At 39.8% G+C, this 25,884-nt stretch overlaps 1 protein-coding gene across 2 annotated transcripts in view; it reads left to right on the top strand.

The window, feature by feature from the left end:
• Positions 1–20,360, top strand: part of RASGRF2 (Ras protein specific guanine nucleotide releasing factor 2) — a 152,891-nt gene extending 132,531 nt beyond the window's left edge. For both annotated transcript variants that reach the window (XM_080372581.1, XM_080372580.1), the window contains exons 20-27: positions 7,550–7,610; positions 8,280–8,383; positions 9,004–9,088; positions 9,709–9,906; positions 11,816–11,895; positions 13,973–14,090; positions 14,842–14,910; positions 15,618–20,360. In XM_080372581.1, the coding sequence (XP_080228707.1) occupies positions 7,550–7,610; positions 8,280–8,383; positions 9,004–9,088; positions 9,709–9,906; positions 11,816–11,895; positions 13,973–14,090; positions 14,842–14,910; positions 15,618–15,710 (808 nt within the window). In that variant the 3' untranslated portion in view covers positions 15,711–20,360. The remainder of the gene's footprint in view (positions 1–7,549; positions 7,611–8,279; positions 8,384–9,003; positions 9,089–9,708; positions 9,907–11,815; positions 11,896–13,972; positions 14,091–14,841; positions 14,911–15,617) is intronic.
• Positions 20,361–25,884: the final 5,524 nt, after the last annotated feature.

The following is a 25,884-nucleotide window of genomic DNA, read 5'->3' as shown; positions in this document are numbered from 1 at the left end:
CTTTTTAATAATACTGCATGTGCTGTTATTCCAAGTAAAAGTAGTAACTTCGTTTCATGTATTTCCTCAGAAGAAACAGCAAGCAAGAAGAGCAAAAAGGATTAGGATAATGGCTTTTAATAATATGTGTGACAGCAATCTGTATTAGATTTTTTTATTTAATTTTTAATAATAATTATTATATTTATTAGAAATAGTGAGGAAAATTACCAGAAGACCTTTAGCTTCTTAAAAAAATAGAAGAAAATAAACCTGAATTGTTTGTTCCTGGCAGAGTAATGGGATAGATTATGGACCTTTAACATACAACTTTGTTAGCAATTCCTCTGCACAGCTTCCAGTTAGACAATTTCCATTAGCTGTTGCATCAAAAAGTGGGACCTTGGTAATTATGTATAAACCGTGAGTTGCCCCCATTTGCATCCTTTTACTGCTCGTCTGTGAATTGGTGGGTATTGTCTGTCCTCTCTTCCCTTCTAGCATGTATTACTGTGGCATCTTAAGCACACTGTATATACTAGTGAATACAATTAATCAGGTATTTTCAGTAAACATTTTTCAGAATTTTTCAAAAAGTCAGACTAAATTTTTGACCATCCTGTGAATTTTCACACTGTATTTCTTTTGGAAAAAAAAAAAGAAAGGAAAAGTTAAATTCTTCAGAAGTGAAAATTCTGAAAAAGTTAAATTTTTGAAAACTGAGAAATGGGGAAAAGAAAATGCAAAAGGGAGGGACAGTGGAAAAAACAGTACTCAAAAATAAAATTTTAGAAAAATGAAAAAATGTATGTACAGAAATTGAACAGAAAGTTAATTAAAAATTAACTTGTTTGAAATATTTTGTAGAAACATTGCATTTTTTTAAATCCTTTTTTGTAGTCATTATCCTGACAGTATTTCTGGAACAGATTATGGCACTTCACAAGCAGGCAAATAAAGCATGAAAAAATGATCTGTCCAAGTTCTCAGTGGGAGTTTCTGTTGGAAACAGGTAGAGAATAAAGACTTCCTCAGATATGGTCCTCAGCCAAGCCATCTTTCGTCAGGCTTTGCAGCTGTATACCCCAATGCCGCCAGGTTTTTCAAACAGTGTGGGTTGATTGTAGATTTGGCCATACAGAATCATAAGTACTTGGTTACATCCCACAAACTAGCCCTGGAAAACGAGCCATCGGTGGTGGCTTGCTGTGCAGGACTAGTCCTTTCGACTGAGCGCATGGATGTCCCGCTTCAGAATGAGGCGTGAAATTTAAGCCTTAGCTAACATTGGTTATCAAAAATCCTTTATTGCTTTTCAAGACTGGCAATGCTGCTAACATACATGCATGCTGGACAACTTGTGTGTTAAATATTTCAATAGTATTTCAATTTCCAATCAAATTTCAGTATGATTTCAATACTATTCCAATGGGAAATCCAGTAAGCAGCAGTGACACAGTACTGCTGTCCCAAGCGTTCAAAAAACCTGCTGTGTTCCATTTCCAGTAGCAACCATATTTCATTAGCAGCTGAAATTACTCCTATGTCCTGTCTGTAGGTTGATTACATACACAAACAGCCCATAAACTTTCAAATAAGAGTTGTAGCATAAATAAATGTTCAGATAGAAGCTGTTGCATGAATACAACTGTAATAATTTAAACTTTTGTTAAGCTGCAGTCAACAGGACATAGGCTCCAAGTCAAAAATATTATCACATAAACCAAACTGTCCCAAAGACTTAACGCTGAGCAAAACTGTGATCTGAAGCACTTGGGCTTGTTCTCCAGCCACACAGGAGGCGATTATCTGCCAGGCATGTCAAATTTGTTAACAGTCAGCTGGTAAGGAGAAATTAATTTTTGAGGAATGGGAACTCCTTCAGTAACCTTGTGAGAAAGAGTGTATTGGAGCAATTCTGATTTTGGACAAAAAATCACTCATCTGGAATGAAATACACAAATGTGTCATACATCTCACACTTTCACTGGAAGGAGGAGCTCTGGTTCATAAATCACCTCAGGAAAATGGGTTGTCTAGTAATTAGAAGTGGTTTCCAAGCTTTAAAAAAAGCACTGTAGTGACTCCTGGAGCTACACGCCCTCAGCAAGGCTATATAGTTGACTGAGAAAAGGGCGTTACAGGATTTAAGGAATGATCTGCAGTTGAATGTAGTTGTTTGCATGTAACTGTTATCTGTGGTAGTGACACAGAGGTGTGTGTTCCTTTACTCTTCCATGAGCCTTCACTTTTATTGCACATCATTAAAATGGGAATATTTATAAGCTTTTTTTTAGAATTATCAATTTGGTAGTCCTCATCAGTGACCTGCTGTCCCGTGGGGACTGTGAACACACACTTCACTTCTGGCTGCCTCAGGAACCGTCTCGGCCACTGGGGTATCAAGCAGGAGTCCCTCTGGTCCTCCAGTTTCTCAGCTTGTTAGTGGATTCAGAGGTGGAGCCAACTCCAGACTGTTCTTTGAAAACTTGATTTTCTTATAACCCAATATATAAAACCGAGGAGTGCTTTCTATCAGGAGGGTTTAGCTTTTCTGGCAGGTTGAAAAGGTCCTTGCTCAATTCTGGAACCAGTTTAGTGAAGAATGAGAAACCAACAGAAGCAGAAGAGACAGTATCCACATGCCTGCATTCTATCTGACCATACATGTATGAACCTAGTTGACAACCAGGTTTCTAGTGCCAGAAGAGCAAAGTTTTTTTCTATATTCCCACTAAAAGCAAAGTTCTGGTGTAAAGAGGATATGGTGACACGGGAACGGTGCTTTCCCTGACATTCTTGCGTGATGCCTCCCATGGTGCTGTGGCCGGTTGTGGAAGTAGATCAAAGCAAACGCTGAACATGGGCTTCTTCAAGCTGGGAGAGTTCTCTCTATTACTTGTCTCTGAAGATTACTAATTATTGTAGTAGGGACAACCAAGATTGTCCCCCTGGACCAAGAACTGCTAAACTTTAAGCAGACCTTCCCATACTGCTCCAAGACATAGTGAAGAGGCACAGTGTTCAATATCAGTGACCTCTCATACCATTGTTTTCTTTTTTCTGCATCAGATTACAGATTTTCTGTGATTTGCCAACATGGCAGATTATAGTCAGTGGTCTGAATATTAAGAGAAGGCCTGTAATAGAATAAAATTGTTTCTTGAGTTCCTTGAACCATCCATAGGTTACAATGACACAGTGAGGGGAAATCACAGAGGTGATTTCCTCGTTGTATTGACTTAGAAATACAGGGACCTACTGTGTCTAACTGAAGGACCTAACCACAAAACAAACTGTAGACAGCTAATGAAGCACTCCTTCCAAGGCAACTGCCCATCATGAAGCAGATTATGTCCACCAAAATTATCTGAAATTAGTTATCCTGACTGTTCCTCCAGAGGTCATAGAAGACACCTTCCTTTCTCAAACAATTACAGAACATAAGCAGTGACTTTGGAGGACGTAAAGCCCAGCCTGGAAGTCCTAAAGGTATCGAGAGTCTTTCTTCTTGTGGAAATGTGTAGAGGTTCTTCTTTTGGTTCAGCTACCTATGTCTGGTTTGGAGAAACGCTGCTTGGTCCATCACCACCACATACCTACTTTGGAAAGATGTTATCTTTTTTGTTTTCTTCTAGATGGAGGGCTTTCATCTAATACTACTTAAGAGGCGGAATATAAATTACCCACCTAGACATGGAGGTCTTTTTTACTGTCATTAGAAATCAATTGGAAGATTTTTGGCAGCATACTTTCTATGTGCAGGCACAAATTTGTCGTAACTGGAAGTTTTGGTGAAACTCATTCAAAAGGCTTCTCTGGGACAGGTTCAAAATGGGAAGGAGGGGTGAGCCAGTTGACATGCCCCTCATGGAAATAGTCATTCACCCAATTTCTAGGCGAGTGTCATAAAGCAGGCTTTTTGCTTGTTCTGAAGAGGTGCTTGCTGCAGGCATTTGTATCTAAAAGGGCTTGGCATAACAAAACAGCATCTGTCAGAATTCAGGTTTGCCACTAAGTCCTCACCGTAGGTCTTGGCTTCCCTGCATTTCAGTTTTCGTAGTCTACTCTGGAGTCTGAAAAGCAGAGCAATTCAGAGTTAGGTTAGAAAAAGCATTTATTGTCATAAATTCAATGTTCAAACACTTGTGGAAGAAAGTTTATGCTTTCTGAGCCTGCACGTGGGTTATTTTCCATGGACTGTCTCCTTGAAGGACATTGGGTGCAAATGTCTCTTTTTACAAACTGATCTAGCCTTTGAGTCTATGTATGCATATGTACATATAAATTTCTCGGAAAATCAGTCCCTTTTTTAGCAGAGATTAGAGGAAGAAGAAAGGTTGGGTTTTATTCCGAAGATTTTATGGTCAGCTCTGGGAAAGACTGTATAGAATATGAATGGCAAGGAAAGTGTTTATTGAGAGATACTGAGCTGCTTCATGCCTTCTTGAGTCATCAAACAGAACAGCTGGTGTTTTGTGTGCGATGAGATTTTTGTTGAATGGACTGACAGGGTTTCTCTGCAGGGTAAAAAAGCTGCATTTTCTTTTTTTCAATATCTGTTCTGAAAGCTAGGCAAACCTACTGAAGTATGTTTTGCTTGAGATTTTATAAGCCTTATTTACTAACCCCTGAAATCTAGGTAAAATTTCATTGATGATGAAGCAAGGTGTAAAGTTCAGAGTGAACACCAGTGAATAACTTCAATAAATTGTCCTATCTGGAGAAAAAAAAGGGTGGTTCAAGAACCTTCCTCCTTCTTCTTCTTCAGAATCAATGTAAATGAAATCCAGGGATATGTAGACGTCAAAATTTGATGATGACAAATTTTCTGCCTTGTATGATCTCACCGGACAATAAATTTCAGGCTTTATAACTTAAACCAGATTTCAAAATATTTAAATAATATTTCATGTACCATAAAAGAATGAGGAGACAGATGTTAATAGCTTCCACTAGAAAATTATTTTAATATTTTATAATATTAATATATTTATAATTAAGTGAGATATAGGTCTAATTTTAGCTGCTGACTCTAAGGATTAGAAAGTTATTCCTTATATATTTAATTCCTTATTTGTAAGGATAACAATGGATGTGTCGGCCCATTCAGTGCTCCCTCAGAGGGGTACTGTTAAACAGTCTGGCAGAATCTCTCCTCACCTTTGCTTTCTCTCCTAATTCTTTCCACACGGACCTGCATTTCTTACACAGCTTCCAGGAGGTTGTCCAAGGAGTGCAGTAGGAACTGCCCAAGCAGAACGGATCAGCTCAACCTAGCTTCCTCGACCTCTGTTGAAACTAGGTATCCCAAAGCTGCCAACAGTGCAGACTGAAGCAGAAGTTACTATTGATGCTATCAATAATTAGCTGTATCATGTCTAGAGATTCGTTGTCCTCTGCAGATGTAAATGTGAAGCATTTATGGATAAAAGGAGGAATTTTTTTTCATGGGAGCACTGTGGAAGCACCGTTCATCTCTTTAGAATGAGGGATTGGAATTCTACACAAATTGTGAGATGTCATGTTAGAGAATATCAGGAAGCAAAGGTGAGGGAAAGTTAACTATTTTCAGCCTTTTGAGAATCTAATGTTTCCTATTTTATTTTTTATTTAAGCAAATACACTCATTTCTGTATCAAAGACAAGAACTCCAGCCAATATAAAGTTATGTGTAAGGAACTCAAATGATGAGTTTACAAGATTGCTGAGACTACTTGGTGGTGAAGGGCAAGCCCTCTCTGTTTTTTTATCGCCAGGAAGCACATGCTCTTTCATACGACAAACAATACCTTTCTGCGGGCAGCCAGTCGTGAGTTACAGCGGAAGATAAGCAGCTTAGGAAAGACAGATTGCCAGTCTGATTCCAGTTACCAAGGCTGCACACCATTATTATCTGGAGAAGAAACTTAGGTTTCTCCTGAAGCAGACAATCAAGACTTTGCACGGCTTGCCCATGAGACATAAGGTGTTTCCAGCTCTTTTAAAGAAAGGGACATTTTGTGTGGATTTGATAGGCTGAAGGTGAAGACAAGGAGGTTTCTTAGATCCTTTCTCTCTGTATCTGATCTGCTTTTAGCCAATTCCTCCAATTTGGCAAACCAAAAGGAAACCACAGCAACGCACAACAGAAGAACCTAGTGTACTAAGCATTAACACTTCCTCCCCACCCACATAGTACAAATTCCATATCCTACACTCATAGCTAAAGTCTCCAGGCAATATATTCCTTTTCTTTTAACCCTTTCTCCAGCTGGTATGTGGAAAGTCTGTTGCTACAGGGTGCAAAAATGAGGAATCGGAGGGACCATGAGAAAATACCTGGTGCAGTTGCAGTGCTTTCTGGAATGACCGGTAGAACTGGTTCTTCTTTGAAAATGGTCGTCTAAACTTTCCTTGAAAATTCAGCTGATGAGTACTCTACAACTTCTGCAGAAGTTGCTTACCGATACTTGCAGTTGTAAAAGGAAACTTAATGTTGAAACTAAATCTCCTCTGATGCGAATCAGTCCCGTGGCTTCTTGCTGTATCGTTGGTGTCTTTATAGGCAGTCTTTTACATACTGACCTACTGTTCTTTCTCCCTAAACCTTCTGTTTCCTACGTTACATAAATCCAGTCTGTTCAAGGTTTCATTCAGTCTTTATTTTCCAAATGAAGGGATAAGATCTTAGAATTATGTGCCAAGATACTACATTAGGGTAAAGAGGGTTTAATGAATGCTTACTACTTCTGCAGCATTCATTTTTGACCCATCACTCTGAAATAACACTAATAATCACAAGTTTCCTGTAGCAGAATTGGAAGCTCGGTTTACTTGGATTGGAACACTTGTATTACTGAATGCAAATCATGTACTTGGTACAAGTAAAATCTGCTAGCAGTTTGTTATTTATTTCAAGACTCAGCTCTTTGTGTGGGACACTGAATAGGACAGTGTAGTGCCAGTAAGTAAGAACACTTCCCAGTGAATCATTGTTTTATGCATGCCTGTTTTGCTGTCTTCACTTCTCAGATGTTGATTTTTCAAACATTTTCCCAAAATATTATGTAGCACAGTATAAAAATCAGAGAAAAGGCCTAAGATGTAATTTTCCACCTTTCGCTTTCCTAGGATTATTCAGGATAGTGACCTTCTGATTAAATATCATTGTTACTGTACTGTGGTTTTGCATTGCCAGTCTAGTTCTTGAAAAGGGAACTTTTCTTTGTCCACCAAACTCATTTGCACTAAAGTCGGAGTGGGATAGATGTAGAAAACTTGTCACAGTATAATGAGCAAATAAGTACAGTGCGTATTGTCATTGACCATTCTACAGTGTATGCTGGTTTTAGCTCAGAGGTTTTAAGCCTCCATGACTATCATTTTACCTTATGTCATACCATTTTGTACACTTATACTTAAAACAAGGCATGATATTTAAGCAATAGATTTTTTTTTTCCATTTACCTTTTCGATTGCATTCTTAGATTTTATTTTATGTAAACATGATTGCCAATCTGTGATAAGGTTTTCTCATAGCCATAGACAATTTTATTTATATAGAATGTTCTGCTACTTAATTTTTCAGAGCTCTTTCTCAGGACGATCAAGATGATACCCATTTAAAAATAGAGGATATCATTCAGATGGTAAGTTTATCTTGAAATTTAAACATAAATACTCCTATAGAAATATTGTGGTTTGAAGTCAGTAAAATGTAGCACAACTGCAACTTTATAACTCTGGACAGAAATACTGTTCTTGTATATAAGGAATGTACTTTTCATTTTAGAGAAAGTAAAAATTTGGAGGCGATGTCAAAGATGAACAGGTCAAATGTTTAGAATTCGGATTTAAATCACATGATTAAAAAAAAAGGGGGAATTATATTAATATGTTTGAAATGATAAGTACCTGCCATCTCAGCCACCATCAGAACCATAGCTGGCCTTGACTGACAGTGCCCTCCCTCCAAACTGTAGTCACCGCCATCTCATAAGTGCGTTGCATTAATCTGAAGAAGAGTATGGGCAAGGAACTAGGTACAGAGCGATTATGCGGAAAGGAACACAGAATGCGGACTTTATTTAACCTGTGTGCATACTCATGACATGGTATGTGGCTGTTTTCCTGTGAGTTTCCAGCCCAGTGTTTACCCTTATGTTGTTAGCAATTTTTCTTAATTCTTACCTCTTTGTAGCAAAGAAGTTAATTACAACTCTGTGTTGAAAGTTCGTATGAAGTCCTTTAATACCCTGTGCTTTGAAATGTCCTTTGATGCAAGAAGAGATCATTAAGTGTCCTCTTTATTTCTGCAGTCAGATTGTCCAAAACCAGAGTGCTTTGAAACTTTGTCGGCAATGGAGCTTGCAGAGCAAATAACTCTTTTAGATCACGTAGTTTTCCGAAGCATACCCTATGAGTAAGTGTTCTCCTACGAGTGACTGAAGCGAGCGCGGTGGCTGAGCGCTGACTGGCAGTGCTAGGTACTACATTAATTCATGCTACTGACAAAAAGGTTTGCATACTTAACAGGATAACATCCTTCGGCTGTTTCTATTATTGACTCCGAGTCCCCTGTAGTTTGATAGTGTTTTGAAAGCCTGAGTTCTTTGCTAAGAAAAAAAATCTGTGGTCTAAGGCTCTGGGCTAGTGAAGGGTAAATATAGTATGGAAGTGCTGAGTCTCCAGGGGGAGAGTGTCAGATCAGTTTCATTCATACAGCAGTTTAACATGGATATAACCATGTAAACTGACAAGACCAATTTCAAATAGGGTCACAATACTGAAAAGTAGGATGGGGGGATTGGGGGAGGGGATTAAAAGAGTATTAAATCTGCTTTATAATATTTAATTGCTACAGACACCATTAAAAAATGGTATAGTGAAATGCTGGAATTAGTGGAAAGCTGTGTCAATTAGCTTCTAATAAAATGAGGTACACTTGAAATCCACTTAGGCTACAGTTACAGGCAGAGACTCTGTACTGTGCTTATTAAGAGCATTTTTGTTTGGTTTTTTTTCTCTTTCTTCAATGACTAGAGAGTTTCTTGGGCAGGGCTGGATGAAAGTGGATAAAAATGAGAGGACACCATATATTATGAAAACTAGTCAACATTTTAATGATGTAAGTACTCTTAAATATGATTTTTCTGGGAACTCAACTGACACTATGACCTCTGGAAAAAAAAATACCTTTTTTCTTACAACGTGATGTAACTTCTTATCTAGTAGTGACTGAATGTTAAGTCTTTTTGTGATTAAACTTTTTAATCAAAGCACATGAAGGTTCTAATTTTCAAGAACTGGTACTCAGCATTTCAATGGCAATTTGACAGAGCAGAACATTTTAAACTGTACTACAATGTTGCTTACAGAAGAAACTAAATTTTCCCCAGAGACTGAAAATATAACACTGAATATAATTAACAAATGCCCCTTGTATCCCCAACCATATCTATGGTCTTTACCATTTTTCTTGAATTTTACTGAGAGACTTCCCAAACAGTTTTATTCCTGTTGGCTTGGAGATACTCCCTGTTGCATCTCTTGCCCTTTTTTCATGTCATCATTCCCCCCAACACACACACTTCCCTACAACACTGTTCTCACTTCACTTTCTCTGGTTTTGTTAAGAGCTGTAAGTTCTGTTGTGCATTAGGTTTTTTCTGCCTTGTTCACTAAATAATTACATGTTGAAAGGAATTATATTTAAGTGTCCTAAATTTTTCCTCTTTGTTTGGTCAGATGAGTAACCTTGTTGCCTCCCAAATCATGAATTACGCTGATGTCAGCTCCCGGGCTAACTCAATTGAGAAGTGGGTAGCAGTAGCTGATATTTGTCGATGTATGCATAATTATAATGGTGTGTTAGAAATCACATCAGCCTTGAACAGAAGTGCAATCTACAGACTTAAGAAAACTTGGGGTAAAGTATCCAAACAGGTAAGAAAGATAATGATTAAAAGTAGATTTCTTCTAGATTTCGTTCATCAGTATGTTCAGAGAACAATGTGTTCAGACAGAATTCCTCCCATAAATATTTCTACTTTTATAATACTCTGACTGTGTGCTGGAAGCACCACGTAGTACTGATGTTTAATGTCAGGGTCTCTTGTGTTACATTTATCCTTTTTTTTTTTTCTATATCATTAATTAAATATCTGTGGGAACAAACTGATTTCAACAGAATCAGCAGGTGCCTAAGACTATGACTTGAGCCTGAAGTACTGAATTATTTGAGAAAACTAGATTTAGACATTTTCAGATACACATATCTAGGTGGTTACTAGCTGTAACTAAAGTCAGCTCAGGTGTCTAAGCTAGGGGCTGTATTTCCCTGTCTGTGCAGAAAGTCAACAGGAAGGTCAGCGCTCCTCAAGGTGGTGAGTTTTTTACTACCCGTCAGAGACTGTAGACAACCAGCCTTCTTTCTCATTTAGTGTCCTAGTTTAGGTGCAGTGAATATCTCCCTTTAACCCTTACCGTGCTGCTGAGACTGTCACAGCATGTCTAAAGCTGGGAGAATGAATGCCAGTTACAAAAACAAGATGCAAAAAAAAGAGACTAGCCAGTATACAGAGTATCCAGTCTTTTATGTTCTCTGTTTTAAATGGCTTGGAGAAATTGGTTGAATGATTTAAATAGCATTCTGCTCTTTCAGAAAAAGGTTAGTATTTTAGTATGGTGGAATTACAGAGCAAGTGAGTCGGTAGGACAGAGCCAGTCACTTTTAAGTTAGGCAGTATTTGCATACAGAGTTTACTCCAGTTGATTGGAAGATTTCAGGTTGCTCATTTTAGATCTGGCTAATTGACATGGAAAAGGTGGGCTTTTATCATTGCATTTCCTCCTCCATATGTTTCTGCAGCTTTTGCAAAGCACTAAAGCAGCCAAAGCAGTGAAATCCACTTAAAATACATTCTGACCATACTGCCTTCTCTAGTCGGCTTTTGCTCAACTGCTTTATAGTTGGTGCTACATTTTTTTATTTAAAAAGAAGTTAAAAATAATTTCCATGCAAACTGTTATATAAGAGTTTACCCCCCAAAAGTTTTATGTTTAGAATTTGTTTGATGTTTAAACTTCTCGGTTAAACTAAAAAAAATACCAACAGATCAATGGTGTTGCAGTACTCCAGTACTTATTGGAAACACAATCTGATTGTTTCATCAGCCTGCTATTTAGAAAAAAAAGAAAATGTCTCTTTCTGCCTAAAGCTTTCTCTTAATTGGAAATTCAGTTTCAAAAATTACAACTTTGTCATGATTCTCTATACTGTCTTAATTCTATAACATAAATAGACTGAAAAGCAAATTTATTTCACTTATGAAGTAACCAGGCTCTGATTGATGCCCACTGGAAGTAATTTGTGTAAGGTATATATTCAGTAATATATTTTCAAATACATATTCAAGTTTTATCAGAAACTTTATCAAAACCAGCTTGGTGCATGCTGTAAGACATTAAACATCCTTTACTGTCACATTTCAGTAAATGCAGCTGAGGATCCTCAGCAACTTGTAAGATCAGCTCCTTAATATTCTTGTTTACACAGTAAACTGAATTGCTGACCATTACTTTAATGAATATGTGGTTTTTTCCTGAATTTGCAGGCTAATAATATTAGCATAGATACGGGTTCTGTGTATCACTCAAAGGAAAATTTTTAATGCTGCCTAATCTCCATTTTCAGAAGTGCACTAGGTACTACAATAAAGCTAAATTCCTAATGCCTGTGTTATTACTTTTGAAAATGGAGTGAAGATGCTAAGTGAATTACACCTTTTCTAAAATCTAATCACAGTCATTTATGTGCAACAGTAGTGACATTTGTAATGCATTTTCTTTCTAGACAAAAGCTCTCATGGACAAGCTTCAGAAGACTGTATCATCTGAAGGAAGATTTAAAAACCTTAGAGAAATGCTCAAAAAGTATGCTTCCCTACACTGTACAATTGTGTTTTTTATAAGCAGTGGATAGTACACATTAAAGATTAATTGGCTTTGATTAAGCCTTAATATAATTTTGGATAATATTTTTCCCTAATAACTTTTTACATTCTGGTTTTATTCTATTTGGTGTTATTGTTTTGCTGAATATCCTATGATTTAGCGCCCTGATAGATGAATATAGTATCTCCAGAGAATTACTGAAACAAATTAAACTATTAGTCTGTGTGAGCGTTCCCTGTTGGGATTTTACTTACACGGATAAACTTTTTCAATAAGTGTAAAGCCAGGTTTATAAATAAAAGTTTGTATTCAAAAACAGGATTCCAAAGATTCCTTGTTCTAGATAAGAAGTCTAGGATTTAGGACTAAGCCTGAGTCACATCGAAGATCCGTTTACCTCTTTATCTTGTTTCTGACAGTGGCCAGTAGCTGATGAGAGGAACATAGTAACAGGACAAATGGACGGTGGTATTTCCTGTCCTGTAGCCTCCCAGTCCCTTGTAGTCTTCCACTCTGGAAAGCAGCCTGCCTTTTTTGTACAGTAGTCCTTGAATATTTTTTTCTTTAATTGATTTGCCAGATTATGTTTGACCTTATGTGATTTTGGTATCCAAAATAGCCCATGGCGAGGGTTCTACAGTTTATGTATTGACTCCAGCTGCATGCCTACAAAACTTGTATTTTTGCAATTTATACTTCTGCAATTAGAAGTAGGACTGAGTGGTACAACCACTTTAAATGATCTTGAGAGAAACAGAGAATTGAACAGAAAATAATTCCCAGTACATTTCAAAATATATTTTTTCAATATATTCAATTATTAATTCAATAGTTCAAGTTAGTAAATTTTTACTTTAAAAATATTTTTGGGGACCTAATCACTTTTTAAAAAATGTTTTCACTCACAGTATATGAACAGGTACAAATAGAGTAGCTGTGGGTGCCCCATCCCTGGCAGGGCTCAAGGCCAGGCTGGACGGGGCTGGGAGCAGCCTGGGTTGGGGGGAGGGGGCCCTGCCCGGGGCAGGGGCGTGAGCTGGATGGACTTTAAGGCCACTTCTACCCCAAACTATTCTATGGTTCTATGATTCTAGGTACCCCTATGCACCTTTCAGTTAATGTTTGCTTGTCTGCATACAGCAGTCATCCCCATCACACAAAAAATACCCAGAATGAGGTGCAGCGCTAAGCGTTGTCAGCAATCTGCCTAAGTTAACAGTACAGCCATCACCCTGTGTTCTTTTTATGCCACAGCTTCAGAAAACCAAGTTTGCTACTATTCCTGCTGAGGCAAGAATCAGTGAGTGTGGAGCAGTGATTATTGCATTAGGGAAGCAACAATAATATCCCATTCCTCCTGTCCCTGCAATAAAAGATATCCCTGTTCTCTAGGGTCTCTATTCCCAGTTTTCCAGATCATCTTTGCTACCTCTCTGTCTTTCTCTTCCTTCTTTTGTGTTCACTGTTGAGAAGGCCTGAATAGACTTTGAAAGAATGGTATACACATATGCGTGCATACAGATACATACACATATGTGTATGTATAAATAGGTATAATTACATGCATGTGTATACACATGTATGTATATATATCTCCACACTCGTGCAGTGCATGCATGCACACACGTGCAAACATGTACCCTTGCTATGCTAGACTGCTCACATGACTGCGGAACATCGAGCGCTCCCATGCGCATTTTATCTTCTGTGTAAGATCTATTTCTGAGATTGCCTGTGAGCCAGGATCGAAATATGCTTGGAAGTGTTCTCTGATTCCAGAGTTTAGCTGTTCTTCCTCTCACTCCATCACGTTACCATTCTGCCTTTTGCTAAAGGTTATCAGCCATTAGTATTAGATATTGGACAGAATACATTGAATTTGTCACAGGCAGAGCAAATGCAACTCAAGTGAAGTCAGAGAAGCTATTTGTCTTAGAAATGAATGCAGCCTGTTGATTAGAAGTACGCTAAGTAATAAAGAATTTGTGTGAGTTATAAAAAAAAATCAGTATGCGAATTTAGCTACAGGAAATTGTGCTGATTTCTTGCTTCACAGTTGTAACCCACCTGCTGTTCCCTACCTTGGAATGTACCTGACTGACCTGGCATTTATTGAAGAAGGAACACCAAACTTCACTGAGGAAGGCCTTGTCAATTTTTCCAAAATGAGAATGGTAATTTTCTGTTCCTTGTGTGATTTCCCAACAGGTGTTTAATTGTGTGCGTTAATTATTGCTTCAGTTATAACTCCTGTGAATTTAACTTCTAAGATGTACACGTGTATTGGCATCATGCAAGATAGGTAGCTATATGAAAGCAACTACTTGACTTCTATCACCACCTTCTGGTAAACTGAGTATTTTTACGGGGTGAATTTGCCTCCAATTTGTTCTCTGAGAAATGGCAGACAGAAAAAAAAAAGCCATCCAAAGCTCATGAAGGAGCAACAAACAGCTTTTTGAAATAACCAAAATTAAAGGGATGTTTTGATTCAGCAGAAAGCAGTAATCACAATCTTCATATGTGCTAGGATCTATCTAAAAAGCATTTTAAAGGTGATTTCTCGCCGACTACCATGTAATGTTTTGTAACAACTCCTCAGAGGAAAGCATGGAAATTTCTCTTCTAATCTAAGCTTAATGCCCTTCTGATGGCTACACGTTGCAGCAGTCACTCAAGGCAAAGAAAGAGAGGTTATCAGCATAGGGAGAGGAGAGACAAGGTGCTTCACTGGAGACTGACTGAACAATAAATGGTTAATTTTGGGAAATTAAATCCTCGGAAGCTTTAGGAGATCACCTCTGCCCTTCTCTTCTCTCCTCCCAGGATAAACTGTGTAATTTCATGCAAAATTCTTGCCTTATGTGGCTTAGCTGAAGTCAAAATGCATTTGTACTTACTCATATACATGTATTTTTTTTAAAGATCTCACATATTATCAGGGAAATACGACAGTTCCAGCAGACCTCCTACCGCATAGAGCATCAGCAGAAGGTAAGGTTCTTCTTAGGCATTGTTACCTACTAATGAAATCAAAGCTGTGTTGGCAATTAGCTGTATGATACAGCTGTTGTGGAAGGCTAAAACCGATGTATTCAGCTCACATGCACACAGAGGAGAGGACAGACAGCAATACGGACGGGTACTCTGGGGCTGTAACACCCTCACCCTGGCAGAAACTCCATCGACATTGTATATAGAAGCATTTTTTTTCCTCTTTCTCAGGAAGCTGTCTTCGTGGGTCTGGGGTATGAGGAAAGGGGTTCAAAGGGAAATGTGTTCTCCCTGCCTAGCTGAAAGTGTAATTCCCCAGGGAATGCCAGAATCCCAGGATTAGGGGACAAGGGATGGCCCAAGCATCTACTGATGCTGTGTGCATCCTGCAGTTCTTTTCCTCTTGTCCCTCATGGGAGTGATGAAAATTTTCCCAAAGCCGGTCTTTGCTTTCAGAGAAGATTTCATCTCAGACTCCAGAAGAGCAACACGGGCTTAGGTAACCTGGCTAAGGATTTGCCCATTCCTAAGAGGCGGCACTTAATTCCTACAGCGCTGCTGGTGCACCATTAAAACAAGTTGTTGTTTTGTAAGAACGTAACATGAGGGATCTCAGGATCCAAAGTGGGCTGAAGCAGAAAAGGAAAGCAGAGAAATTTGTGTGGAAGTAACATACAGTCTGTTCATCTGTGTTTTCTCCATTCCAGGTCACTCACTACTTACTTGACAAGACGCTCATCATAGATGAAGATACCTTGTACGAGCTTTCCCTGAAGATTGAACCCAGACTCCCCGCCTGAAGAGCCAGCTTTGCCTCAGAGTCTACAGAAGGCTTTAGTACAATGAACAAAACCCTGCATGCCATGTTCTAAATACAGCAAGGGAAATACTGAGAAGAACACAAGCTCTCTTTTCCAGTAAGAGATACAGAGCCTCAAGGATTTCCCTCTCAGGCAATGAAAACGAGCATTGAAGGTGGAAGACTAAAGATGCTTCCTACCTGGATTAAGTGATTGCTGCTTTGCAAAGATAATGTTTTGCAGTACGGAGCATGCATTTAATGGAAAATAGGAGACTTTCCTGTGAATGGGTGCTCATTGTAGCCATCTCATGTGACAAATTGAGAGTACACATTTAAATGGTGGTAATATATTCAGGTATATTAAGATAAATGAGCAAAATGAGATGGCTGTGATGTCATCTGGGTTGATGTCTAACTATGCGTTCACTGAGACAGTAATGTTAGTAGTGTCCTCATACTCCGTTAACTTCATTGAAAAAACAGGATCTTAACAGTCATCTACTATCCTGGAGTGACATTAAGGTAACATTTAGTATCTTCAGATCTGCAGTTGTTCAGAATATTTGTTATACATTTAATGCTACCCTTTATAATATGTTACCTGCTTTAAATGTCTTGTCAGCCTTTTCTAAGGTGACTGATTTTACCTGTAAATGAATTGTAACTATTTTTTCATTAACATACAATGAGAGTATTTAGAGCATGGAGAGCAAATGAGCTAGTTGAATAGCTGTAAATAGTTGCCAGCCTTGCAAGCTTCGTCTGGGAAGTACAAGGTTAGGAGCTAGACCTCAGAGTCGAGAAATCCAGATGTGCAGTGAACGGGGTGGTTAGTCATGTTGCACACAGCCCTGGAAGAGGCACTCTAGTTTTCTGCACCTCCTGCAGCTTCTCTGACAAGTCAGGCTACGGAGCACTTTCTGGACGCACTGTGGAGAGGAACACGTCTGGTCTGGCAGTGGGCAGTGATCAGCGATGAACACTAGGAGTTGGAGTGACAGTTCCATTTTGTGTGGAATCAGTGGTTTGAAAAACGTCTATTTTTTTGTTCAGCCATTCAGCACTGACTTAACTGTAAAATTGTTCACAAGTGGCAAACTTTGAATGCCAGAAAACACAAACTATATATTTTTATCTGAGCTAGTAATTATCACTTGCATATGGGCATATGTTTAAGAAAATGTGCTATGTGTAAATGTTTTCAAAACCTGTGCTTTTGTGACATACCAGGTAGATAGATGTCATTTCTACAGCTAGTTGCTACTTCCTGAATTTTCCTGGTCAAGGGTGGCCTGCTGTAGCTGCATGGAAAGTGAGCTCAAATGCATGCTGTGAAGTGCATCATAGTATAAAACGCAGGTATTAGCACTGTTGAAAAAAATTGGCTGGAAAAGTGTCCTTACTTTTCCAATGATACTCAGCCAGTTGAAGAAATAGGGCTATATCACTGTATACCTCCCTTAAGTCCTCTCAGGGAGATAGATGTTTAAAACAGATTGTGACCTAGGCCTATTTGATCTGACATTTGTTACCACAGTCATGATGCTTCTTAACGATGGTGATGAAAAACGGATCTGCCTGGCTTGTGGTTTTTGTCTTTATTTGCACTTTAATTATATTGCTGGCCCAGCCCAGAGCTGCACAATAAATTCCATTCGTTCTGTCTGAGTGTAATTGCTAGCATCTATAAATGTACCTTAGCAACTGTAAATTTCATTAAGGTTCTTCACCACAAGGACCATCTCTTTGTAAATAACTGCATGAGGAAACATCACAGATACTGGAAAATTCCTTGATTAGAAAAGCAGACAGCAACAGAAAAGGAAATTCCAGAAACATTTTAAATAGTTCTGGTTAACGATTGCTGTAGAAATGAACATGGAAAATGTTACTTACAGAAGCTTTTTACTGTCAAAAATGTGCTTGTTCTTTTCACTAATGACTGACAAGAAGCCGATTGCATCCTGATGCATGATACAAAAGAAAAAAAAGCATGGTTTAATGTGGACCACGAAACCAGCTTACTGTGTCTTTTCTATACAGAAGCAGTAGTAATCGCTTATGCTTATGAAACTGTGGTTTCATAAAACACTTTGAAGTAATAAAGAAACAGGGGAAAAAGTGGTCCAAAAAGTGGTTTCTTAACTTGGTTTTACTGTTTCTCTGTTAAGAAAATGTGTAACAACTGTCAGTGTCAATTGACATCTGTTGTATGCTACTAACTGCTGCTTTATCTGCCTGTACCCTATTTTACCAAACTTCCTTGATGTTCTTAGGGTTACAGGGTACAATTCTTCATCTTACTCTTTTCACAGTTTGTTGTTTTGTACTTTGTGTGTGTATATTGGTTCTTCAGAGTTAAAAAAAATTCAATGCATTTTAACGCTTGCAATATGCAGGGGTAGTGCTGTGCTCGTGCTACAGTATTACATATGAACAGAGAGGAAGGCAAAGGATTACACATGGTTTTTTTCAAAGGTGCTGAGCATCGCTATCTTTAAATCAGTAGACAATGTGATAGTTCAGCCCCTCTGGAGAAGCATATACTATTTATATGCCAAAAGTTACCTCTTGGGTCAGTGGCTCAATTTATATTAGAATCACTAGAGTAACTAGACACTCGATTTGTGCTCAGAGTAACATAAAAAAAAAAAAAAAAAAAAAAAAAAGGTTGCAGTCATAGTAATGTTTGATTTGCTGCTGACTGAGATTAACGTTTTTGGTTGGGGATACAATGCATTCATTAAAATACAGGAGGTGACTGCTCAAAGAACTGAGCATGCATTTTGCTATCTGTGGCACTAGCCAGTGTTGCAACCCTAACCAAAGCTGGAAACGGCTGTTCTGCAGAAATCCTACACGGCGAGCGTAGAGCAGTGTGTCTGCCCCGCAGTTGGGTTGTGTACTTCACGTGTAAGTGGCCCGAGGGCCTCTGCTACAGTACTGCCGCAGTGTTTGAGCTATGGCAATAGTTAGTAGGCAGCAGCAACCTGCTTTATGTGAGGCTTTGCCTAGTACATCTGTATAACCAGCTAGTGCAGTGGTCTCCCTGTACAGCGTGCAGGGATTGTGGAGCTCCTTGCTACCAGCTTCTCTGTGCCACTCCACCACAGCCATGTAATAGATAGAGATAGAAATCCCAGTCACGAAACACCCACTGTTTACCTCTGGTGTTTTAGGGAGGATGTCTCCAAGTGAGGACTTTGTCACTTGGATCTCGCTGTCTTTTAGAGTCTTGTCCATTACAGCTTTTATGCCGTGGAAGCAGAGCAGACTTGCTTTTCTGCAACTGGAGCTGAAAAAGCCCAGCTGATTCAGGATTCACGAGAAAGAGAAGGGCTGAAGCGCCTATCTACTTGCCTTTCTTAGCTCTTCGGTCCTGCTGCGCCAGCAGATGCAACAGCAGTTCTCACACTGGAGGGGCTGCTCCCTTCGGCACTCCCCGGACAAAACCGCCTCTTGGTGCACGGGCTGGCTAGCCACAATGGGGATAGCATATTTCACCCACTGGTTCAGCAGTGGGCACACTTGCCAGCAAAGTCCGAGGGGAGTTTTGCAGTATTTTTTTATTGCATCAGTAGCAGCCTGGATTCAGCCCGTAGTTATCTGGGAACCTGGGCAGCAGCACAGACACGTCCCCTTCCATGTGACAGCACTTGTGACGCGCTGATACAGGGTTAGAGTTGCCTTCACCCCAGCCTTCACGCTCCCCGGTTCCTCTCCTTCCCCCGCTAAATTCACCAGTATTGTTAGTGGACTGAGCCTGTGATTAGTCATCATGTGGAAGAAAACACAGATCCGTTGAATTTACAGTGGCCGTAGCTGTATATTCTGTCCCTTTCTTTCAGCTAGTCCTGTCAGACACAAACGCGTAGCTGAATAGTCAGAGATGATTCTGGGACTGATCACCCTTACTGAAAAGTAAGGAAGAGGTCTCTGCTCTTTCTGTTTTCCTCGTTCTTAATTCTTATTATTGTTCTGTAGGATAAAAAGGAACTTTGCTATTTGAAGTATTTATTAACTTTAATCATGTTGATTTTTATTTCAGGACATGTTCATTATCCCAGATCTTCCTTCATCATTATTTATTTTAAGGGTTTTACAAAACATTGTTCTATTTGTATAGATATTCAGTCTTTCCTCCTTTCACTCGTATCAGTAACGTTAAACTGAGAGATATTATTTAAAATTCTCACCGATAGAGACATTTTTACCCACTCATAATTGTTATTCATTAAGGGCAAAATCCTTCAGACCTCATTCTGATAATACCTTAGGCTTCACCGAGAGCTTTTCGTAAGTAAGCATTTGGGGATCTGGCTCTCAGCTATTTGCCTGTTACAGTTTATGCCTCCAAAGGTCAAATGTCTCTGTGTAGGATGCTTTGTGTCCAATATGCTGCTCAACTATGGTTGTTTTGTTGTACCTTTACTTTTAAAATAGTCTGTGAAGTTTTGTTCTTTAGGAGAATAGATGTACGTTTATTTAAGAGATGTACCTATAACACGTTACTTAGTGCACAATCCAGGTGTTCTTGCATGTATTGTAACTTATCTTTTGACCTGAGGTTATTGCTTTGTATTGTTAGTAATGCATATCAGGCAGGGTGTTGTGCCTGTATGCTAATTAAATATTCTTTTTTCCTGGAGTTTTGAGAGTCCTTACCGGTGTCTGTTTATTTTTTTACCCCTAATGGTGAATAATTAAATCTACTCCTTAATTACTGAGTCTTTTAGAGAAACATGGGAGGGGAAGGGACAAGCCAGTAATAAAAAGGGCAAAAATTGGAGACAATTCCGCGTCTCTACGGAGAACAAATGGTTTGCATTACTGCATTTTACTCTTGCAGCTGCTGTGGGCATCGTTGGGGATAATGCTGATTTCAACTTGGAACAGAATTAATCCTACTTCATAACAGAAATTCTGGTCCACAGTGAAGTGTACAGCACAAATAACTAACTTAAGACATGTAACAGCTTAAACAAGCAGCCACGCAGCTCATTCTTCAGCTGAGGAAAGCCTCTCCTCTTCCATACCTCCGTTCCACTTATAGGAAGTTACAGGTAAAGGTGGCATTTAAATATCATTTCAGAAGATGTTTAAGGACTCCCCATTTCAATAGAATATTTCTTTAAGCAAAAGGCAGTTAATTATATAAACAGACAGTAAATAACATTGTCCCTAACTTCTTTGTCCTGTTGTTCTGCATTTGGACTTTTGTCTAAACATACCTTGGCTGGTGTCGTACCCTGGATGTAAAGAAACAGTATAGCCACACTTTATACCCAAGTAAACACAGACAACATCTTAGGTTTCTAGGTATGGTATGTCCCTCTCTTGCAATAGGAAAACAAGTCACATGAGGATAAAATAACTTTCAAATTCAGGCAAAATAGTTAATAGAGTGTAAGACTACAAAGCCAGGTGTCCAGCTTCTGTCGTATACTTTAATCAATGTTCGCCGCTTTACTTTGTTGAACTGGGTGATTTCTATCTTTAAGGTAGAAAAATGCCTATTTATTTCAAGAACTAATACATTTTAAGTAACTAAAGAGTAATGGCACATCAGGTCTGAGTAAGATGGAGATAAAGCAAGTGATGTATTTGTACCAGCATCTATTCGATACTCTGTGACCTTGCAGTCACATTTTCTGCCATCTTTTTACATTTTTGGTGTTTCACATAAAAACAAATTGACTGAGAGAGCAACTTCCTCTTGAATTTGTCAGATATTTTCAATGCAAGGAAAAAAAAATCAAAGCACTTGCCAAACAGCTCTGAAAGTACTGCAGGATAGTTTTAATTTCAAGTTGTTTTCCCCACACTTTAAACCATTTCTTTAACCTTACGTCAAAGATTTGGCTGGTTTTTGGCCATGATCATAGTAGAATCACAGAATGGTTCGAGTTGGAAGGGACATTTAAAGACCACCCAGCCCATCCCCTGCCACAGGCAGGGACACCCCCCCCTCCTCAGCCCAGGCTGCCCCCAGCCCCGTCCAGCCTGGCCTTGAGCCCCCCCAGGGACGGGGCACCCACAGCTGCTCCGGGCAGCCTGGGCCATCTCACCACCCTCGCCGTACAGAATTCCTTCCCAATATCGAATCTAAACCCACCCTCCTCCCGTCCCAAACCGTCGCCCCTCGTCCTGTCACTACAGGCCCCGGTAAAACATCTCTCCCCACCTTTCTCGTAAGCCCCCTTTATGGGTCAGGAGCCCACAAGAAGGTCTCCCCGGAGCCTTCTCTTCCCCAGGCTGGACAAGCCCAGCCCTCTCAGCCTGTCCTGACGGGAGAGGTGCTCCAGCCCCCTGACCATCTTCGTGGCCCGGCTCTGGACCCGCTCCAGCAGGTCCGTGTCTGTCCTGTGCCGAGGGCGCCGGGGCTGGACGCAGCGCTGCCGGGGGGTCTCACCACAGCGGAGCAGAGGGGCAGAGCCCCCTCCTCTGACCTGCTAGTCACACTGCTGGTGATGCAGCCCAGGGTATGGCTGACTTTCTGCGCTGCAAGGGCACATTGCCAGCTCATGTCTAATTTTGTGTCCACCTGCATCCCAAAGCCCTTCTCTGCAGGGCTGCTCTCAACTGATTTAAGCATGAGTCTGAACTAATATCAGGTACTATGCAGGACCTGGCACTCGGCCTGGTTGAACCTCATGAGGCTCACATGGGCTCACTCCTCCACTGCCCAGGTCCCTCTGGATGGCATCCCTTCCCTCTAGTGAATGAGCTGCACCACGCAGCCTGGTGTCAGCTGCAGACTTGCTGAGGGTGCGCTCGATCCCACTATGCCATTAATTAAGCTATTAAATAGTACTGGTCCTAATATGGACCCTTGAGGGGCACCACTGATTTCCACTTGGACATTGAGCCATTGAGTGTAACTCTTCAGGCGCCACCATCCAGCCAGTTCCTTATCCATCCAACAGTCCATCTATCAAATCTGTATCTCTCCAATTCAGAGAGAAGTATGTTGTGGAGGACCACGTCAAAGGCCTTACACGGGCCCAGATAGATGACATCCGTAGCTCTTCCCTTGTCCACTGATGCATTCATTCAATAGTAGAAGACCACTAGGTTAGTCAGCCATGATCTGCCATGCTGTCTGTCTCTCCTCAGCTCCCTGCCTTCTATATGTTTTGACCTGTCTTCCAGGCGGATCTGCACAATGATCTTACCAGGCACAGTAACATCATGGATTATTCTTTAAGAAGTATTTAGCAGGGGGGTGTCTGTTTTCTACTTTTTAGTATGTTGCAAGAAAACAACTAAATAGCTGTAAAATTATGGACTCACCGAAATGATCAAACCACCAAGGAAATCTGACAGCACACAACCCTTTTTAATCTTAACCGGGAAAAAAGGGAGGAGGCTAGCTGGGACCAGCTGTTCAAAATCCTCAGCTCTGGGAAGAAAAAAATGAAATTGGTCTTGACTGTGCAAAGGGAACGAATGAGAATTGTGAAGACTGAACTGTGCCTTGAAAGTTATATTCTAATGTTCTGGCCCTGTCTGTGTATAGCCTCGAAGAAGTAACATTTGAGAAGAGCAGATTTTTGCTTTAAATTTTCAGTTTTGAAGAGGACTGAAAAAATCACTGGTGTTCATTCCAACTCCCTGGCAGCTGGAACCAACCCTGTACATGTGGGTTGGTAAGTGTAGTAGCAGAAGCCATTTAAAATTTGTTTTCCTAGAGTAGCAACTCCACTGTGTAAGCCTCTTTGAGTCAGACACCACCCTACCACACTAATGCTTATGGTGTCCGTAGGCCTAAAAGATGGGACAGAAACGGCAACAACTGCTAAAAGCTTGTGTTCTCTCCTGATGCGCTTCCTAGAAGATCTTAATTTATATAGATTGGACACAATACATATAAAACATGTCTAGTTCCTAGAGTGTTTCATAGAAATCAAAAGTAGTAACTTTTCCAGCCAGAGAAGACACAAAGTCTCATCAATGCTTTCTATTCCACCCTAAATCTAAATATTTTATTTATTCCATTTAATCTGCTGTTAAAATTTCATTTCCAATGACTGAGCCTTGTGAAAAAGAGCAGCTTTTTTCCTTCTCTAACCATGCCTGCTGGAGTTTCCATGACAAAAAATGCTTGATCAGCATGGTGGAAAGATGGAAGGTGGCCAGAGTTCAGTGTATCTGTGTGTTTGTTGCCTGTGTTTCTCTAGTTAATATTCTTCTGAATTCCCTGATAATCAAATCTCAGAACTGATTAATTTCACCATTTTGGTACCCTTGAGAAAAAAACAGCATTTCTGTGAGATACAGATACTCTTTTTCATTTTTTAAATGAGACAACACTTTGCAAAAATGTCAAGCAACAGCAAATTTTCAGAGGGCTGAAATTGTCTGAAACAGAATTGTTGACTTTTTCACACACCATGATCTACACGAGGTAATTCCTATCTTCAGTCTTAACTCTAATTATTAAAACTCTAATAATTAAAAACATATGCATTGAGATACCATCCAAAGCAGTCTGCCGGACAGCTGGCAAAAATAGTCTTATCACTTTTTAGGCAATTTTGCTGAAGGTCATATGATTCTGTTTTAAGGATTTTGGATATTCCTGCTTTTCCAAAGGGCCGACTCCATTTCTAGGAAAACCTTTTCTCCTCCCTTTGGCCAGAAAACACACTGCTAATTACAGAGAACCTTTCCTATAGTATGTGGTGGATGTCCTGTGAAGAGCAACTTCAATAACTTAAAATAACGGGTTATTTTTAACAGGTTGGTTGGATCTAGTTGAGCTCTCCATTTAGTAGACACATATTAGCATCTTAAAGCGCCTTTCTTCGGGGTAATCACAACCACAGGAGGTCTGTTCTGTGCCTACTTGTGCGCTTGGTCACGGGTAATTTGTGCCCATGCTTAGCACCAAGTACTTGCTTAAATTCCATCAACTTCAGTGGGATGTTAATGGTTGAACACCCCCTCAAAATGGAATGTTCTTCCAGTTTGAGACCTCAGTGAATGCATATACTCTACCTAAGTGGATATTGAACATTCACAGTGACAGTGAAATCTCAGTAAGAGGTCTGGTAACCATTTGGTAAACAGTTATATTTATTCCCAAGATGGTATGCTTCACTACATTATTCTGTCTTTAGGAATCTTAAGAATTAAAGATCCGTTGGACTTGAAAACCAGTGATTGACATTGCACCAGGGGCAAGCCAGCTGCCAGCTTATAAGGACATTGCGTGTTTGGCAGCTCTTCGCAGCTGTACAATAGCAGAGCTCTGCTCCAGCAGCAGGAGGGTTGGTGATTAGTGTCCTGGCAGGCTCTTCAGAACAAACATGGCATCTTCTAATTCCTAATTTGATACGTATTCTAAGTAAGAATAACTAGGCTTATAATTTATGTCCTGATCCCTTTGATTGCTAATAAATTATTTCCCACATATGGAAATCTGACTTTATAGACATTTTCTTTGACAGAAATGTGCTAATCAGAAAGGCCTTCCCGTAAAACAAAATTACCTTCATTTGCTCTGTATACGTAACTCCTCTGCTTAGCAGCTCCCAGAACAAACCCCAATGGGGCACAAATTGTTGCTGAATTTCAGATGAACTCCCTGTGCAGGGACAGAAGGCATTAATATGGATAGCAACTGAATTAACTCTCAGCTACTGCTATTTACCCAGCACAAGCAATGAAACCAAGACAGCATTTTAATTGGGAGATTTCACATAAATATTTAGATTACATAGTGATGTGAACAGGGCGTTATGTAGCATCCCAATTGTTTCTGTAACCGAGTTCCTCACAAAGCAGATCAAAGAACAGTAGCAATACCAAACTATTTTTTAAGTATTAATGGTATGTTCTTCAGAAATCATAAAGGAACTTGCCAACACTCTTTGCCAGGTGCTTGTGGTGTTAGCTAGCAGGCTGAGCTTTGTTTGCAAGGCACCTCCGTCTGTGGCACCACCTACTTCGAGGTGAAGGTCTTTGACTGTTCAAGGGCTTTATGGAAAAAGGCTGCCGTTAGTCACAAGTTTAAAATGAGGTTTGTTTTAAACTTGTGACAGAGGGATGACAATGGCCACCACCGAAGTGTCAGTACGCAAAGCTCTGCATTAAATGCAGGCTGGGGGGTTACAACAGGAGGAAAAGATGTGACACAGCCACAAAGAAGCTTTTGCTGAGTTTGAAAG

This window comes from Falco punctatus, assembly GCF_963210335.1.
Source record: "Falco punctatus genome assembly, chromosome: Z".
NCBI classification, from domain to species: domain Eukaryota; kingdom Metazoa; phylum Chordata; class Aves; order Falconiformes; family Falconidae; genus Falco; species Falco punctatus.
The sequence above is the reverse complement of the archived record's forward strand: the minus strand, read 5'-3'. Positions and strand labels throughout refer to the sequence as shown.